Source organism: Bombyx mandarina, chromosome 25 (assembly GCF_030267445.1).
Source record: "Bombyx mandarina strain Sakado chromosome 25, ASM3026744v2".
Taxonomy (NCBI): Eukaryota; Metazoa; Arthropoda; class Insecta; order Lepidoptera; family Bombycidae; genus Bombyx; species Bombyx mandarina.
Window position 1 is genome coordinate 4582534 of NC_143231.1, and position 17855 is coordinate 4600388.

Below are 17855 nucleotides of genomic sequence, written 5' to 3' on the forward strand. Positions count from 1 at the left end.
GTTTTGTTTCAAGTTCCGCATATCGATGGCGATCCAACAGCCGAAGTGTCGCACGTCAGTCTGAGACTCTCATCGGTATCCTGCGTTCTCTTACACAAGGTACAGTTAATCGATTAATTGTTAATCGATTTATTAATCGATTATCGGCAATTCTGACATGAAACCTTAAATCAGTAAGCTGATTGTTAAATGACATTACTCTAATGCTGCATACGTCAAAATCATCACTGGTCATGTCCACCCAGCTTATCACTGCCGCGAAGCAGTCACGCATTCCCAACTATTGGATGCGGTTTCAGCAATACAATTGAGGCTTCGACCTCATGTCTCATTTTTTAAATATTACCTATGCTGACAGCCTTGAGAGGCTATATCAGCTTCGCCCTAACATGTAGGTGAGCTCACGGGCCTCAAACCGGAGTGGTACTAACACTGGCCTAGCAAGAGCAGTGCTTCGCAGAATCTACTACCGGTTCGGAAACGCGACCCACTGAGAACATCCGGCGAGAAACTCAGTGGGCCGTGTCTGTGGGTTAATTCGCTCGTCGAGCCCTTCGACGGCTGCCGGTGCTTGTGATACCCTAAACCACCGTTAGTAGATCAGGAGGATCCGTAATGACGTGTTTCGGGCGACGTCGACTGCTTACCATTCGGTCTACAGGATCGGGTATGTCTCATGTCTCAAGGCGGGCGGCGGATTTCACGTTGCGACATCAAATTTGGTAATGCCTTGATACCGGGTGAAATACATACGTATATTTAAATATGAAACTCGATTAAAGTAATCAACTAAATCGTACCGCACAGGATATTCTGGTCTCCACATCCAGCGGCTCTGATTGCATTTCCCCGAGCAGCGCTAAGAAAATGCAAGAAGCGAGCGAGAGCTTTTTCGAAGATCTACAACCCTCACCGGCGCACGACAACGACGTATTCGACTCAATAAACAAAGCTATAGATAAAGCTACCGAGAGAAATCATTTGAGGTACAGAATTGGCAATCACACACACACGCAAACAAACAAACAAACACATAATTGTTTTTTTTTGCTTAGCTAGCTGGACGAGCTCACGGCCCACCTAATGTTAAGTGATTCCCGGAGCCCATAGACATCTACAACGTAAATTCCGCCACGCACCTTGAGATAATAAAAGTTCTAAGGTCTCAGTATAGTTACAACGGCTACCCCGTCCTTCAAACCGAAACGCGTTACTGGTTCACGGCAGAAATAGGCAGGGCGGTGGTGCGGAGTCTTCATCAAGAGTCTTCACGTCCATCAGATCTTGCCAGATAATTATTTCGTAAAATTAACTGGTAAACTAGTAGCATAACTCGATTTTATTCTGCCCAATTTATCGTACATAAATTTAGATTGATTTAACAAACAAAAAAAATGTTTGTATACAAGTAATGTGTGGTAATGTCTTCTTCACTGACTCGACATTCTCAGGTTGTTGTCGTCTGAAATAACCCTGGATGGGAGTGAGAAGGTGACATCACACGGCAGCCAGACCGTCTGCGAGGCGGCTGTCAGACATCTCCTGGTGAGGGAGCGTCTGCATCATCCGTGCACGGACGGCGACGACGGCAAACCCAAAAGCTACGACCTAGTGCGCTTTGAAAATAAAGGTAATGTTAAAAACTCTATCGAGGGGGAGGGGGAAAGACTGTTTGGTTTGATCGGCATTTCTCTTAATACGCGACAATTATCTTTGTAAATAAAGATGCGTTTTATTTGGTATCATTTTATCAACATATATATATTATTACTGGTGGTAGCACCTCTTGTGAGTCTTCGCGGGTAGGTATCAACGCCCTCCCTATTTCTGCCGCGAAGCAATAATGCGTTTCGGTTTGAAGGGTGGGGCAGTCGTTGTAACTTACTTGAGACCTTAGAACTTATATCTCAAGGTGGGTGGCGCATTTACGTTGTGGATGTCTATGGGTTCCAGTTACCACTTAACACCAGGTGTGCTGTGAGCTCATCCACCCACTTAAGCAATAAAAAAAATTAAAAAAATGACGCGCGAGTAGTCTCAGCAAATGTGTGTGTTCTATACATGACTACCGTCAAATGTGCTCTATACATTTGACGATAGTCACCGCCGAGCATTAGGAGAGTTTTTTTAATTTTTTATTTCAACAGACAACATTAAAACAAAACCGGTTCAATAATAGTACAACAAATCTATTATTCAACGACGACAATGATTTTAAACATTACGAATTTCGATAAACATTAATCACAAAATTCTAAATGTAGCTAAATTGAGACCGATTTTCATTTTACAGAAGACTGCGATGGCTCGAGTCAAAGAAGTACAGCGAACTCGCTTGCCAACATCAGGATTAATTACAAGCAAACCTCCAAATATGTCAAAATATCCGGAGAAAACAAACTGGTTTATCCTACCACTGATATTGTGTGAGTATATCAATCGTTTTCAATCAATCGGACAGCGGCTTCTCTGTGTCCCTGGCATCGTTGACGACCGTGAGCCACAGTGACCATTCACCATCAAGTGGGCAGTACATTCGTATTTTTATGTATTTATTTATTTATTTCGTTTACTTTAGATTTTGCATCCATATTACATTCATTAACATTTCATATAGTATACCAGAATTAAGTAAAAAAACATTAACTACAATCTCGGAATAAAAGAAAAGAAATAATAATAATAATAAAACAAAAACTCAAAATTAACGTGAAAACTACCTTATCCTGTACTTATATATTATACTTAACTTACCTACAGTGGTAATAAATAAATAAAACTGACATTCCATTCAGCTGTTTCAGCCTTAGAAAGGGATAACTAAAGTTAAAAAAACCTGTACAGTCTGGGAATTTATTACATCATCTTTGCGTTCTAAGCGTTTCCCTTGGCCGTATGTAATCGATATTTAAAGAAAAAACCTGACTTTTTGGCGGGAACGCGAGCAGTGAGGTTGTGTGATTTCTTTTATTTTGTCTATCTAGTGTTTCTTCGGGTTTAAATGCGTAATAACGGTGGTTTATTAATCTGTGAAAGTGCACAAATGTGGGAAAATGAAACAAAACCGCTGGACGTAGCTTATCGGGATCCTCAAAAGTCCATCGAAAAAGTCTCAGTAAATGACCACCATTTTACTGAGATTATATTTCATCACATGTCATCTCATCTGTAAACTTAATTCGTTTTTAATCATTTATATTATGTCGCAATTAGTTTCCTTCGTTTTTTATTATTCATAATACTGTAAATAATTAAAGCGGCAAATTAAAAAAAATCTTATTACTTGACGCTGGCTAATGCACAAACTGTGCCGGAGCCAAGGAATAAAGAAGAAGAAGAAAGAAAAAAAACATGTGTGCAATTCACACGTGGTAGAAGTGAAACCTTCAAAAATTAAAATATAATTATCCTAAATCTCTAAGTATAAGTCTAAGTAAAACTATAAATAAAATAAAATAAATGTCTAAGTATATGTAAAATTTTGTCATTAGTAAATAATTGTAAATCATCTTTTATAGTATGAGGTAGCGCCCTCTGTGAATTGATATTTTAACTTCACGTATAATCCTAAATTAAAATTCACTACAAGAGGTTTCATACACGATAGTATTAAAAAATATCATAGATGGCGCTGTATTTAAAAAAAAACTACACTGAGAACGTCTAATGTGTTTTATCTCATTCTCTCGCCGGCTGAATCCTATACATTTATGTGTTTGTGTCTCTATGGACTTACTTTTTCGTTTCATCGAGTTTGAAATCACAACGATCCTAAAAAAGTTTCACTTCAAAAATCTCTAAATTCAAAACTTTTATTACAGAGTCAAATGCACACCGTTTTATATAGATGTCGACTTGACGGTGATCGATAGAATGTCAGCAACGTTCTTTGGCGGGTCAGCTTCCGTTCCAAACGCTCCGGCCGCGCCCCCACCCTCACAGAACCAACTGAACCTGACACTCCAATGTCCTGATCTCAGCGCTATACTTAGGTATGATTTTACTCCAATTATACTGGTTTATAGGTAACTAGATGTTAGCCGCGACTTCACGCGCGCGGTCAAGAGTAAACGTCAACAAATTTTTCTGAAGATAAAAAAATACTATACTTTTGTTTTTCGGGTCAAAGTTAGCCTACGTCACTCTCCGGACCTAAAACTATCGCTTTAAAGAAAACATGTTAATCCTTAGTTCAGAACAGACGTATGGAAAGAAGTATTCCTTAAAATCCGAATTCTGATCACGCAGAAGACAGTCGCCGTCGACGCCCTTACGGATCTATCAGATCCAATAACCCTTGCATTAGACGCCTTCAGCTCTAACACTAGGAGCAGGCTTGGGGACTCCGGTAATCGTACTTGTCGAACCCAATATAGAGTTCGACGTGCAACATAACCTTTAGATCAGCCCGTTGAGTTTCTCGCCGGGACTTCTCAGTGAGTCGCGATTCCGCTCCGGTAGTAAATTCATTCGCGAAGTAGTTACTCTTGAGCTGTAAGTCTCCTTTAGAGGTGCTCGGGTAGCTGTTAGCAAATCTCTTGAGGTGAGCCCTTGCTCGCCCACCTGTCCTAGTGAAGCTAGAAAAGCCTCTGGGCTACCAGTAATCCCTCAAACATAAAAAATCGCCTTAAATCGCCTCATTAGGGGTAACCGGGAAGACCGGACCTACGTGTGAGGGCGCTAGGCATTGCAGAATTTAACTGAAGGCACAGTACTCGCCTCAACCAGACTAGCCCTTTCGTTTGCCGTCTCCAGAAGAGCGTCCAGCACGTATAGAATGAGGCCGATTCCGACAACGGTTCCAATACACTGAGCACATGTTGTATCCAGGTTCCCGATAGCGGATCTCCGTGCTGGTATCGACCACGAGACTCGTCGGGTGCGACCAGACTACCTCACGTTCAACTTCCAGAACGCCACGATAAGCTCCAGCCAATCGCCGAGCATACGACCCCAGCCGACGACAATGACAGTGAAATCCACGTGTTTGGATGTGTACTATCATGTATGTATTTTTTTTGCTTATTCAAACTTTTTCGTCTGTGTGTTGCATGTCACGTGACGGTCGGCCGCGGAGTAGGGATAAAGTGAAGCGCTCGTCAAAGCAGCCAAGGCCAATATGGCGGCGTCTATAGTTTGCAGCAGCTGACAGTGTAGTATATAGACTATAATAAATAAATAAATAAATAATAAATAAATAAATATTTACTAACAATCACGCCACGTTAACTGGTCCCGTGATAAGTTCGTAAAGAACTTGTGTTACAGGTACCAGATAACGGATATAAATGTAAGATTTTTATTATACACATACATATATTTCATATACATCCATAACCCTGGAAAAGACATTTATATTTATCATACAAATATCTCCCCTTGGCGAGATTCGAACCCGCGACCCCCTTCTGTAGTGAACATGTCACTTACCACTACACCAGACGGCCTTTAAATAAATAGACTATTACTCATTTGTGCCAGTGCTCCACGCTATTTTGTTTGTTTTTGTCAGTTTTTAATGTAAATGTTGTTTGTCAGAGTTAAATGTCTATAATGTGAAAAAAGTTCATAAAACCACACAATCCTTTTTTTTCTTCACATCGATACAAATGTTTTGAATGCCCAAACAGGTAGACACTCGCTGAAGTCACTCTAATTTAAATTAATTCTAATCGCAACTTCGTAGTCCCTAATTTTATCACTCAGTATCATCAAAGTCTCGATAACATCATAATCGACAATCAAGCAGCTGACCGAAATGTATTAAAATTTTAATTTAAGAAATAAATTCATAGTTCTTAAATTTCTTTGTGATGTTCTAAAGTATTCTGTGTCCCTTTCTCACAAAACATTTTTTTGTTTGGCATTCGTATTATTGACGTGAACATTGACGTCAATATTCAATATAGTGTGCTACCTGTCAAGTATCGAATTAAAATCGATAATGACCCGTTAATTCGGCTATGGTAATATATGGAAATAAAATTAAAGACAACTGAATATTTACTTCGGTTTCTTCTAGAGTCGTAGACATGACTAAAGGTACTTTTACGATTTAATATCCCGTTTGTTTTATTGCCATTATATTTTAAAGTTTCGAAGTATTTTGTATAAATACAGTTTTGTATATACAGCATTTATGGTCACGGACGATTATATGTTATATTATTATATTAATATTATGTTAATTACCGCCGTAATAATAAATAAAAAAACACAAATTTAAATTACAAAAACATTAACATTATTAATTCAATATTATTCATAATTGTAGGAAAATGACATTTTGCCGGCAACGCATATAGCACGTGCCACGATTGACAACAATCCATTTGAAGGCGACATTTTGAGAGGACACGCCGCAACTGCACCTTTACCAACGTATGTATTTTAAAATACGATTGTCCATTCTAAATATTATCACATTATGATGTTCCACAGATAACACAATTACAGACCATAGACCATACTATCGTTTCCACATCATGTATGCATATTGTGTAATTTTATTAGGTATTTTATTTATTTATTTCTTATTGCTTAGGTGAGTGGATGAGTTCATGGCCCACTTGATGTTAAGTAGTCACCGGAGCCCATAGACATCTACGACGTAAATGCCACTATCTACCTTGAGATATGAGTTCTAAGGTCTCAGTTTTTAAAGTACAACGGCTGCCCCACCCTTTAAACTGAAACGCATATATGTATAATATGACTTAAAGCCCCCTGTCTATAATGAAGATACCAATTTTATAAGTAAACTAGCTATACCCGTTTGCTTCGCTGGGCATTTAAAATTAACATTGTTATTTCTCACCCCCACAAAGATTCTCATCATTAACGCACCCGCAACTGGTGGAGGGAGTCCAATACTTATATAAATTTTAGCCTATCCACTAAGTACATGTATTTTCTACATGGATACCAAGTTTCAAGTACCATCCGATGCATGGTTCAGTAGTTATAACGGAACATCCGTAAAAACCACTGTAGATTTACATATTAGTATAGATAAGTACCTAATACGTTATCACGACTAGAAGGAAGGCAGAAGTAATTCCCGTAATCTTTCGTATTGGAAACAAAAATTCTATATCGATGAGTATCACTAAGCAATCATAAGTAATTGGTTTGAAATATGCACACAGACGCTTCGAACTAACTTCTCAAAGTGGGTAGCGGCATTCTCTTCGTATGTCCACAACCTTGGCAGAACATCATCATCATCATTATCCTGCCCTACTCCCAGTCACCTGGGGTCGGTGCAACATGTTTTCTCCTTCCATACTCTTCTATCATATACCATTTCTTCGCTCACTCCCCTCTTACCTATATCGTCTTTCACGCAATCCATCCATTTCTTCTTAGGTCTACCTCTTCTTCTATATTCTTCCACATTCATAGTTAATATTCTCTTACCAACCTCATTTTCATCTCGTCTCATCACATTATGTCCATACCATCCCAAACGCGCACTTCTCAGCTTCTCTGTCACAGTTGTCACTTTCAGACTTCCTCTAACATATTCATTCCGTATTCTATCCATTCTCGTTACTCCACACATCCATCGCAACATTCCCATCTCTGCTGCATACAATCGCCTTTCAGAACAACCTTGGCAGAACATCAAAAAAAAATTTTTTTATATAATACATAATTATATAATAATATACATTTATATAATATAATTATATAATAATATATATTTATATAATATAATTATATAATAATATATATTTATATAATATAATTATATAATAATATATATTTATATAATATAATTATATAATAATATATATTTATATAATATAATTATATAATAATATAAAAATATTTTTTTAATTTTTTGACAGAATATCATTGACATTCAAACCTCGGAGCCCTAGTAAGGGTCCGTTCGACTCGCTCACGGACGAGAGCTCCTTCGAACCGGCCGCGAATACAATGACAACGTCAATGTACATCATGAACAACTTGCACAACTCATCGCCGAGCCCGTTCAGCGGAAAGAAAACCGCTCATCAGAGCGTTACTAAGCACGAGGGCGGACCTCAGCAAGGTCTGAACTTTACTTTTTTTTATTGCTTATATGGGTGGACGAACTCACAGCCCACCTGGTGTTAAGCGGTTACTAGAACCCATAGACATCTAAGACCTAAATGCGCCACCCACCTTGAGATATAAGTTCTAAGTTCTCAAGTATAGTTACAACGGCTGCCCCACCCTTCAAACCGAAACGCATTACTGCTTCACGGCAGAAATAGGCAGGGTGGTAGTACCTATCCGCGTGGACTCCCAAGAGGTCCTACCACCAGTAATTACGCAAATTATAATTTTGCGGGTTTGATTTTTATTACACGATGTTATTCCTTCACCGTGGAAGTCAATCGTGAACATTTTTTTTGCTTTTGATTTCGTCCTTCCTGTTGTCATAATTCGATAGTTTCAGACCAAGAAGAAGAACTAATAGTTCCAGGCAACGACGAAGAAATGTCCGAATTCACAACAAATTCAATAGATTTATCTTTGATACACCTCGATTTCGATCTGCCTATATTGAGTTTGCAGTTAGAGTAAGTATCTAATATATTTTTCATAATATTTAGATGCAAATTGAATTCACTGTTCCGTAACATACGCATAAGAATTTTATCTGTTGGTGGCACGAAACAATAATTTTACGGACAAAAAATAAAATGCTCACCCATCTGTGTTTTTTTTTACTAATGCACGTGCCACTGAGGTTAAGCGCATTAACGGTAAATAAAGCTTAAAGAAATTATATTCAAACAATATACGTACCACTTGTACAAAGTCACATAGACTTTATCTTGTACTTATTGGTCGTGATGTAGCTTGGCTCTGCCCCTGGCATTGCTAAAGTCCATGGGCGACGGTAACCATTCACCAGTGGGCGGTACCCTCGTCTGCTTAATAGGGCAATTAAAAAAAATATATAAAGTGATTATGGATTTTTACATCGAACCTTAACTTATGCATACAACGAATACTTAATGTCGTGTTAACTCAATTGTGTCGCTTATCAACTGAGTTTTTCAAAGCATATTTATTGGTTATTTTTAAAAATGTCTATTATAATAGCCGGCAAACTTCTTGAGCATTAGTTGACGTAGTGGGGGAAAGTTCGCACATGGTACACTCACGTTCAAAAACATTATTTAGTAACGATAGGCTTTTCACTGTACGCAAGTGTACTTTTGGGAGCAAGCGGAACGAAGGCACGGTGCGGGACGCAAGGTTCGACTGATCTACCAATAACGCGATCGATACGATCTCCTCTGCCGTCGCACCCCGCCCTCGCCACCAAAGTGATCTAAAATTCGGTTCTGCGCAGTCAAGGTTATTTGCTCAAGAAGTTTGCCGGGTACTATACGAACATTTTCATATAGTTTTTTGTGTTTACGTGTAACTCTAACTTTGTGGTGCTGCCATCTGGCGTAATCTACTAAAACTAAAGCGAACTTAATTCCAATTACACACATACTATTTATATTTCAGATCGAAACAGCTATACGAGATAATCTACAATCGTATTAATTCGGATTTATTGCTGTGGGAGCCCCACGTGGCTAGCGAAGAGGAATTCAACAAGCTTGCATGCGGTCCTATAAATCCAGCCTTCGGTACTTGTAAGGGAAGCGGTTACGGTAAGTTTCCGTGCCTATGTTTAATCGATTAGCGTTATCGTATTGGATAGGTGGACGAAATTCGACCGTAATCATTGACACTTCAAGACTCAGTTCCATTTAATTTGTTAACAGTAGCAGTTTAATTTTTTCGACTGGAAAGACGAAGGTATCATACCATACAGCCTAATCCTTTGAAAATTGTGTTTTATGAAAAATGATATGGAGCGAAACGAATAAATAGATACTATATAGATACTGTTGGCAGATTCCGCTTCACACAGACACGATCTCATTTGAAAGGCAAAACGGCTGCTATCCAGCCCTATGTGATCCAGAATCGATGCGGAGGCCGTATTTTATCGATACATAGTGGATATCACGAATATAATTTATTTCGGCCATCGATTATACGTGTCTTAAAGTTTGTCACCTCGATCAATCATCATGTACCATGATCATCAGAGTATTGATTTATGATATAAATATCTTCAAACAAATATCTTCAATCGTAGTCTATATAGTAAGAACCGTTTCACCCTCAGAACACATCAACTTTTCACATCAGAACTAAAATGTTTTAAATGCATTTTTGTAAGAAATTACTCTTTGTGTCATGAGCTTAAATTAAAAACAAATTCAATATACAATACATTTAAATCAGATCTGGAAGTCATAGCCTTTTCAAGTGGGTCCCAAGAAAACAGAATATTCAACAATAAACCTATTCTAGATTCCGATTCGAATAGCACGTCATCGGAGGAAGAGCACAACTTGTACTACTCAACGTACGATAATAGATTTAAGAAAGGCTTAACTAACAATAAACCGGAGTACGAAACCAGAGACACGCACAATTTCTGTTTGACCTTCAAAGTTGGCAAAGGGCTGCTCACAATCTATTCTCCAGTTAGGGTAAGTTTTTTGTTTTTTGTTTGCCATTAAATTAGGTAAATATTGACACCGTCTTCTTATATGCTTAGTTTTGGGCCTGTTCATTGACGAAAAGTAGATTGCTATTGAATCAGTAACCATCGATATCAGGTCGAGCGGTCGCATTCACTTTATCTATAGACATCGGAAACCGCTTAACATAAAACGTGTCATTTGCTCGTTGGCTCATTAAAAAGCTGGTCTCTTTTGTAAGAGTACTAGCCGTACTCACCCGCTTCGCTGGGCACTTAAAATTAACATTATTATTTCTCACCCCCCGGAAAGATTCTCATCGGCAACTGGTGTAGGGAGTCCAACACTCATATAAATATTAGCCTATCCATTAAGTATATTTGAGTCGTCTATTATCAAAGGTTATTGATATGTCAATACAGATTGATTTGAATATAATCGTCTCCTTCAAAGAATACGGTTCAAAACCTGCATTAAATAAAAGTTAATACTTAACCTGTTATTTATCTAAGATGTCGTTCAGAAGAGTTTTGTGACTGCCAATGGAATACAAAGTCAATAATTCGTTTTTCTGATTTACCAATCATTGTCCAAAAGTCACATTGCCGGCTTTGATAATAGTCGACTCATTTATGTATTTTCTACATGGATACCAAGTTTCAAGTCAATCGGATGCACGGTTCAGTAGTTATAACGGAACATCGGTAAAACTACTGTAGATTTATATATTAGTATAGATTTGTTCGTATTAAATCGGTAAATGTTTTACCTGTGTAAATCCTAAAAAAATTATTAAGCAAAACTCTCCATATTCTCAGGACAGCAACAAACGCGTGGTTCCAGGTCAAATGGGCGAATTGGTACTCGAAGCTCACAACCTATCGATGTGCCACGTTAGCGGTCTGAAGGGCAGACCGAAGACCGCTCAACTGTGTCTCAGAGCTCAGAAGACTACGCTTTATCATGAATGTAAGTAAACATTAAATTTGAGCATTTACATGCAGTGAGTTCTTCGCTCTATATACACTTATCAAAATTTTAAAAAAATATGTATATCTATACAGAACTTTGTAACATTGTCTGTAATGAAAAAAATATTAATAAAAACGATTTGTTGGATTGTCGTTATTGTTAGTGTTGTTAGAAATCACTACCTAAAACTACCACTATTTGTTATCTTAATTTCCCGTAAAAAAATTATAAACCTTTGTAATATCAACTTATGCCAGCCCTACGAATTTTACTGATCTTAGTGGCAGGTGCAATTTGGGTGCTCAATAACTGTCTATGTCCACGATCCGACCTGAAGGGCGATCAGGTTGACCGTAACCTCAGACATTTTCAAAGGCAATTAAGATAATCTATGATTTTATTCTTAATATAACATTATATGAGCCGTCGCGTAATTTAGCAGAAAGCTTATAAAATCATAAATCGATTACAGCACTCATAACTATACCATCGGGGAAGCCGCCATTACGACTCTACGGCACAGTGTTGCCATCACATCTGAAACCTACTATTTACCCGTCAAGCAGAGGAGTTATAATAAAGGAACGATTGCAAAGAAAAGACATGTTCACAATGGCTTTGAAGGTGGACCCGGATTCTGAAACACCCAATCTCAAGGTAAAGGACTTTTTTTATGCTGTAAGTGAACATACAAATTCGTGTTGAAGCTGAGAGGTTGTCGCATAGATAATGAAGTGTCTTAGCGGGCCCACTTGATTTGCATTTCAGGAACTGTTTATCGAGAAATAATATGTATACATCTATAAGCAAAAACTTTGTACCCCTTTTTACGAAAATTGCGCGGACGGAGGAGTATGAAATTTCCCACACTTATAGAGAACATAGAGAAGAAGTGCAGAATGCTAATTTTTTTAAAATAATGCATAAAAGATACATTAAATCAATAAAGAAAACATTACACACACTACCATGTATTTGACATAACACATACGTATAAATATACTCTTTGCGTATTGTCAATTGTGAAACTTTTGTTATTGTTTAAAGTCTGGGGTCAATTTGAGAATAGATTAATATTTTTTGTCTTTAATATTATTTGTCTATAGTGTAGTTTTGGCTAAATCTGTATTATATAGAATATATTAATATCCGTATTATTATGGAAGTATAATAGTGTTTGACAATAGAACCATAATAATGTTTAAACTTTTAATTTCAATTAACTATAGTCGAATTTCGACTACTGCGGGGACCGCTAGTGTATATAGATATGTCGCACCTTTAGAACTAGTCTATAGACTATATACCTGAAAATTAAATTAGCCTATAGACTTGAAAATTAAATTACTTGAAAATCCTTTAGGATAAGAAGGCCGGTGCAGTCGTGTTGAGCGATTCACCGGTGTTCGCATCTCAGGCGGATACCAATTTTTCTAATGAATTACGTACTCAACAAATGTTCACGATTGACTTCCACGGTGAAAGAATAGCAACGTGTACCTAATAAAAATCAAACCCGCAAAATTATAATTATAATTTGTCACCACAGACAATCTGCATAGCTCTGGGCATAGAGCAAGCGACGCTGCGCTACAGAGGCGACAAAGGCATCTCTTGGCTGACCCAACTGATGGACGTGCTCGACGTATTGGACTTTCCTGTCCCGGGATACGCCCCGTCCACTGTGCTCTCGGAACTGCACGTGCACGTCGTCGACTGCGCCATCGATTACAGGTACCACACACCAACATACAGATATTTGACTAGGATAGACTGGTGATAGGACCTCTTGTGAGTCCGCACGGGTAGGTACCACCGCCTGCCTATTTCTGCCGTGAAGCAGTAATACATTTCGGTTTGAAGGGTAGGACAGCCGTTGTACTGTAAAAACTGAGAACTTAGGACTCATATCTCAAGGTGGGTGGCGGCATTTACGTTGTAGATGTCTATAGGCTCTGGTAACCATTTAACATCAGGTGGGCTGTGAGCTCGTCCACCCACCTAAGCAATAAAGAAATCGTTACCAGGAAAGATTAAGTTACCAAGTAATATGTATATATTATTATATGTAATGTTTACTGTATTCACGTGGTTTGTGTTCCTAATTCTTCTTTGCTTTTGCGGGCCTACTGGAAGAGATTTCAACATTAAATAAGTAGTGCCCTTGTACTCTTGTATCCTTATTGTCGTGTTTCTTCTATTTTTTTTTTTTTTTTTTTATTGCCTTTGTAGGCAGACGGGCATACAGCCCACCTGATGGTGAGTGGTTATCGTCGCCCATGGACTTCAGCAATTCCAGGGGCAGAGCCAAGCCGCTGCCTACCGCTTAATACTCTCCATAAGCCTCGTTTGCAGAAGGACATGTCATAGCGCTCGGGAAACACCGTGGAGGGGAGCTCATTCCATAGCCGGATGGTACGTGGCAAAAAAGATCTCTGGAAACGCACTGTGGATGACCGCAGTGGCTCCAGGTAGTATGGATGAACTCTACTCCGGTGGCGGGCGGTGCGATAGTAAAAACGAGATGCTGGTATCATCTCGAACAATTCCTCAGAGCACTCCCCATGGAACATACGGTACAAAATACAGAGGGAACCGAAGTCCCTCCGCAAACCCAGAGGCTCCAAACGATCCGAGAGAATGGGATTATCGACAATCCGAACGGCCCTCCTCTGTATGGAGTCAAATGGAAGAAGCTGGTATTTTGGAGCCCCGGCCCAGAGATGGGAGCAGTACTCCATGCGAGGCCGGACTTGTGCTTTATAAAGCAAAAGTCTTTGTCCAGGCGTGAAGTACCGCTTCGCTCTGTTGAGGACTCCCAGCATTTTGGACGCCAACTTGGCTTTGCCTTCCAAATGACTTCGAAACTGGACATCGCTCGAAATGTCGACCCCAAGTATCCCGATACTCTCGGAAGGTTGCAGGGATACTCCTTGGAATTGCGGCGCCATGACAAAGGGGTCCTTCTTCGCAGTGAACGCGCAAACTTGTGTCTTTATCGGGTTGAATTGAACCAAGTTCAATTCACCCCATTCGGAGACTCGCCCCAGAGAGTTCTCCACTTCAGACACAAGTTTTGATCGTCTCTCTTGCACCACGCTGCGAGAGAGACTCTGATGGCCGATATATCGCGCATCCCCCGTGCTATAATCTGCATAGCAATGCATGCCATCAATAGACAGCATGTCATTGATATACAGGATGAAAAGCGTGGGGGAGAGCACCGAACCTTGTGGAACGCCAGCGTTAATGGTCATGGTATCAGAACAGTCGCCGTCTACAACGACCGTGATGCTCCGCCCATCCAAAAAGCTAGCGATCCACTTGCAGAGACCCTCGGGGATTCCGTAAGATGGTAACTTCGATAGAAGTGCCCTATGCCAGACCCTGTCGAAGGCCTTCGCGATATCAAGGCTCACAGCAAGAGCCTCGCCCTTGCTCTCCAAGGCTTCAGCCCACCTGTGAGTAAAGTATACAAGAAGATCGCCAGCTAAGCGACCGTGACGGAAACCGTACTGTCGGTCATTGATCAGCTGGCGATCTTCAAGATACTTCAGGAGTTGTGTATTTATAATTCGCTCCATCACCTTGGAAAGCAAGGAAGTTATCGCGATAGGCCTGTAGCTCGATGGGTCCGACCGGTCACCCTTCTTGGGGATAGGGTGGACGTGGGCGGTCTTCCATGAAGACGGAACCCTGTTAGTGCAATAAGAGAGGCGATACAAACGCGTTAGCGCACGTGTCAGCTCAGGGGCGCACGTTTTCAAAACCACTGCGGGGATGCCGTCTGGCCCACTCGACTTATGGACGTCCAGGAGTCGGAGCTCCCGCCTGACTGCACACTGTGTGAAGCAGATATCCGGCAGGGAGCTATCACACCGGGGGATGTTCGGTGGTGTGGCACCCCCGTCGTCCACAGTCGAGTTCGAGGCGAAGAGTTTGACCAGAAGGTCAGCCTTCTCTTTCGCGCTGTGGGCCAGATTGTCATCGGACTTGCGCAGTGGTGGGAGACTAGACCTGCAGAAGTTTCCTTCTGCAGCTTTGGCGAGCGACCAAAAAGCACGGCTCCCAGAGGGATAGTTCTTCAATCGCTCGCCAACTCTAGCGACGTGCTCCGACTTCGCCTTGGCAATTACCTTCTTGTAGGACCTGGAAGCGGCGTTATATTTCCGCCTTTCCCCTGAGATGTTAGGATCCCGACGTCTCCTGGCATTATCCCATGCCACGTATGCGGACCGCTTGAGGTGTGCAGCATCCCTGCTGGCATTGTTATACCAGGGTCTGCTGCGACCCCCAACGGGCACTTCAGAGGAGGGAATAAACAATTCCATCCCCTGGAGCACCACGTCTTTAAGACGGTCCGCACAGACGTCAGGATCAGCAAAGGAAAAGCAGAACCGCCCCCATGGGTAGGATGCGTAAAATTCACGCAATCCATCCCAATCTGCTGACATATACCGCCAAACTCTTCGATACCTGGTCGTCGTTCGACGATAAGGACGAGAGAGTGGTACGGCAGCACGAATAAGGCAGTGATCAGACGATCCAAGCGGAGCGTCGACCACCACACTGTATCCGGCCGGATCTGTGGTCAGCAGAAGGTCCAACAAAGAAGGCTCGTGCCACTCGATATCTGGGACACGGGTGGGCTGTGTCACCAGCTGGGAGAAGCCGTAGGCCAAGGCGAAATCGTAGGCAGTCCGACCCGGGAGGTCAGTGGTTCTGGACCCCAACCACTCTTGGTGGTGAGCGTTAAAGTCTCCAAGAACCACCACCTCCGCAGATGGGTACTGCTCAAGCACGCGGTTAGTCCCCTCTTGCACATGCTCAAACAGAGCTGAACTTGCATCACTGCTGTGGGACCTGTACAGGCACGCGTAGATTCGGCCCCCGTGATCTACGCGCAGCCACAAGAGGGACAGGTCCCGTTGTTCGAGGCCCCGAAGATGGCGACAACAGACATCAGCCCGGACGAATACGCACACCCCGGCTTTACGCAGGAAGTTGTGCTCCAATACGTAGCCGGGGTACTCAAGGTATGAGGTATCATCCCGAGCAGATATCTGCGTCTCCGTTAAAAAAAGCAGGGCAGGCTGCGCCGTCTCAAGGTGGTGGTGTACGGCGTCAAGGTTGCTATGTAGGCCCCTGACATTGCTGAAATCCGCATTAAATGTGGAATGGGGAACCGCCTGTAAAACCCTTTTCTTTTTTTTAGACTTCATAAATTATATTTCCGGAGAGTAGGATTAGGAGAGGTAGGATGTTGGAGGTGAGATCGAGGCAACACCTGAATGAAGCGCCGAACATAGTACGTGCTCGACCACGGGTTGCGTGAGAGACTGACGCAGGGCATGGAAGGGCCCCCAGTCCACTCTGCGTGCAATCGCCGGGATCCACTCCGGTCTCCGACTCCGGCACGACGACCGCACGACAGGATTTTACACCGGTTGGCGGGACAGCTTCCCGGGGCGGAGCTTAGTAGAGACACCCGGGTTCAGGTCCCCTACTGACCGGCGGGCGGCAGCGGGTACCGTTTCACTGGGTCTCCCTATACCCCCGTCAAACAATCACGCCCCGTGAGTTTGCACGCACGTCTGCTCCGCAAGCTCCAGGCGTCACCAAGACTCAACCCCAACAAGGAAGGGGAAAGGGAAGGGATAGAACTGGCTCTCCAACCCACACGCCGGAACACAGCTAGGCTATTTTGCGGCGGACTCTAGTTGGAGGGTGGTCGCCAGCCCGTCGGACTAGGTCCTACCACCGGTTAAACAGCTGTGTGTACAAAATATATTAAATAAATAAATAAAGATTAACGTCAAGCCGACTGTCGGATATAATTCTTGTTCTCTATCAAAACTAAACTACCGATGCACTCAAGTAAGTGGTTAAGATTACTAACCATTAAATTCGTGGTTAAGGTTATCCTATCATAAACCTAGTTATATGGACTGCCTCGATGCAAGATTGTGATAATTTTTTCTTATTTTTTAATAATGGCAATCGGTTTCTTAAGATACCATTGTTGCCAGTGGCCATATGAAAATTTGTATGCAGTAAAATGAAATTATGTTGATTCGTTGAAGACTACTCAGTTGGCACGAAATTAGATAGGATGAAATATGGTCTCAGTAAAATAGTGATTATTTACTGAGACTTCAGTGGATTTTTTGAAAGAATCCGAGAAGCAGTAATGCGTTTCGGTTTGAAGGGTGGGACAGCCGTTGTAACTATACTTGAGATCTTAGAACTGATATCTCAAGATGGGTGGCGCATTTACGTTGTGGATGTCTATAGGCTCCAGTAACCACTTAACACCAGGTGGGCTGTGAG

At 41.4% G+C, this 17855-nt stretch overlaps 1 protein-coding gene across 2 annotated transcripts in view; it reads left to right on the forward strand.

Annotated features, from left to right (window-relative positions):
- The window catches only part of LOC114243887 (autophagy-related protein 2 homolog A), a 66126-nt gene that overhangs the window by 4746 nt on the left and 43525 nt on the right, over window positions 1-17855 (forward strand). The window contains exons 8-21 of one of the 2 annotated variants that reach the window (XM_028175533.2): window positions 14-99; window positions 808-986; window positions 1452-1630; window positions 2294-2426; window positions 3822-3992; window positions 4831-5005; window positions 6275-6381; window positions 7854-8059; window positions 8444-8573; window positions 9520-9668; window positions 10381-10562; window positions 11372-11522; window positions 11998-12182; window positions 13075-13259. In XM_028175533.2, the coding sequence (XP_028031334.2) occupies window positions 14-99; window positions 808-986; window positions 1452-1630; window positions 2294-2426; window positions 3822-3992; window positions 4831-5005; window positions 6275-6381; window positions 7854-8059; window positions 8444-8573; window positions 9520-9668; window positions 10381-10562; window positions 11372-11522; window positions 11998-12182; window positions 13075-13259 (2218 nt within the window). The remainder of the gene's footprint in view (window positions 1-13; window positions 100-807; window positions 987-1451; window positions 1631-2293; window positions 2427-3821; window positions 3993-4830; window positions 5006-6274; window positions 6382-7853; window positions 8060-8443; window positions 8574-9519; window positions 9669-10380; window positions 10563-11371; window positions 11523-11997; window positions 12183-13074; window positions 13260-17855) is intronic. The other variant, XM_028175534.2, reaches the window with a different exon arrangement.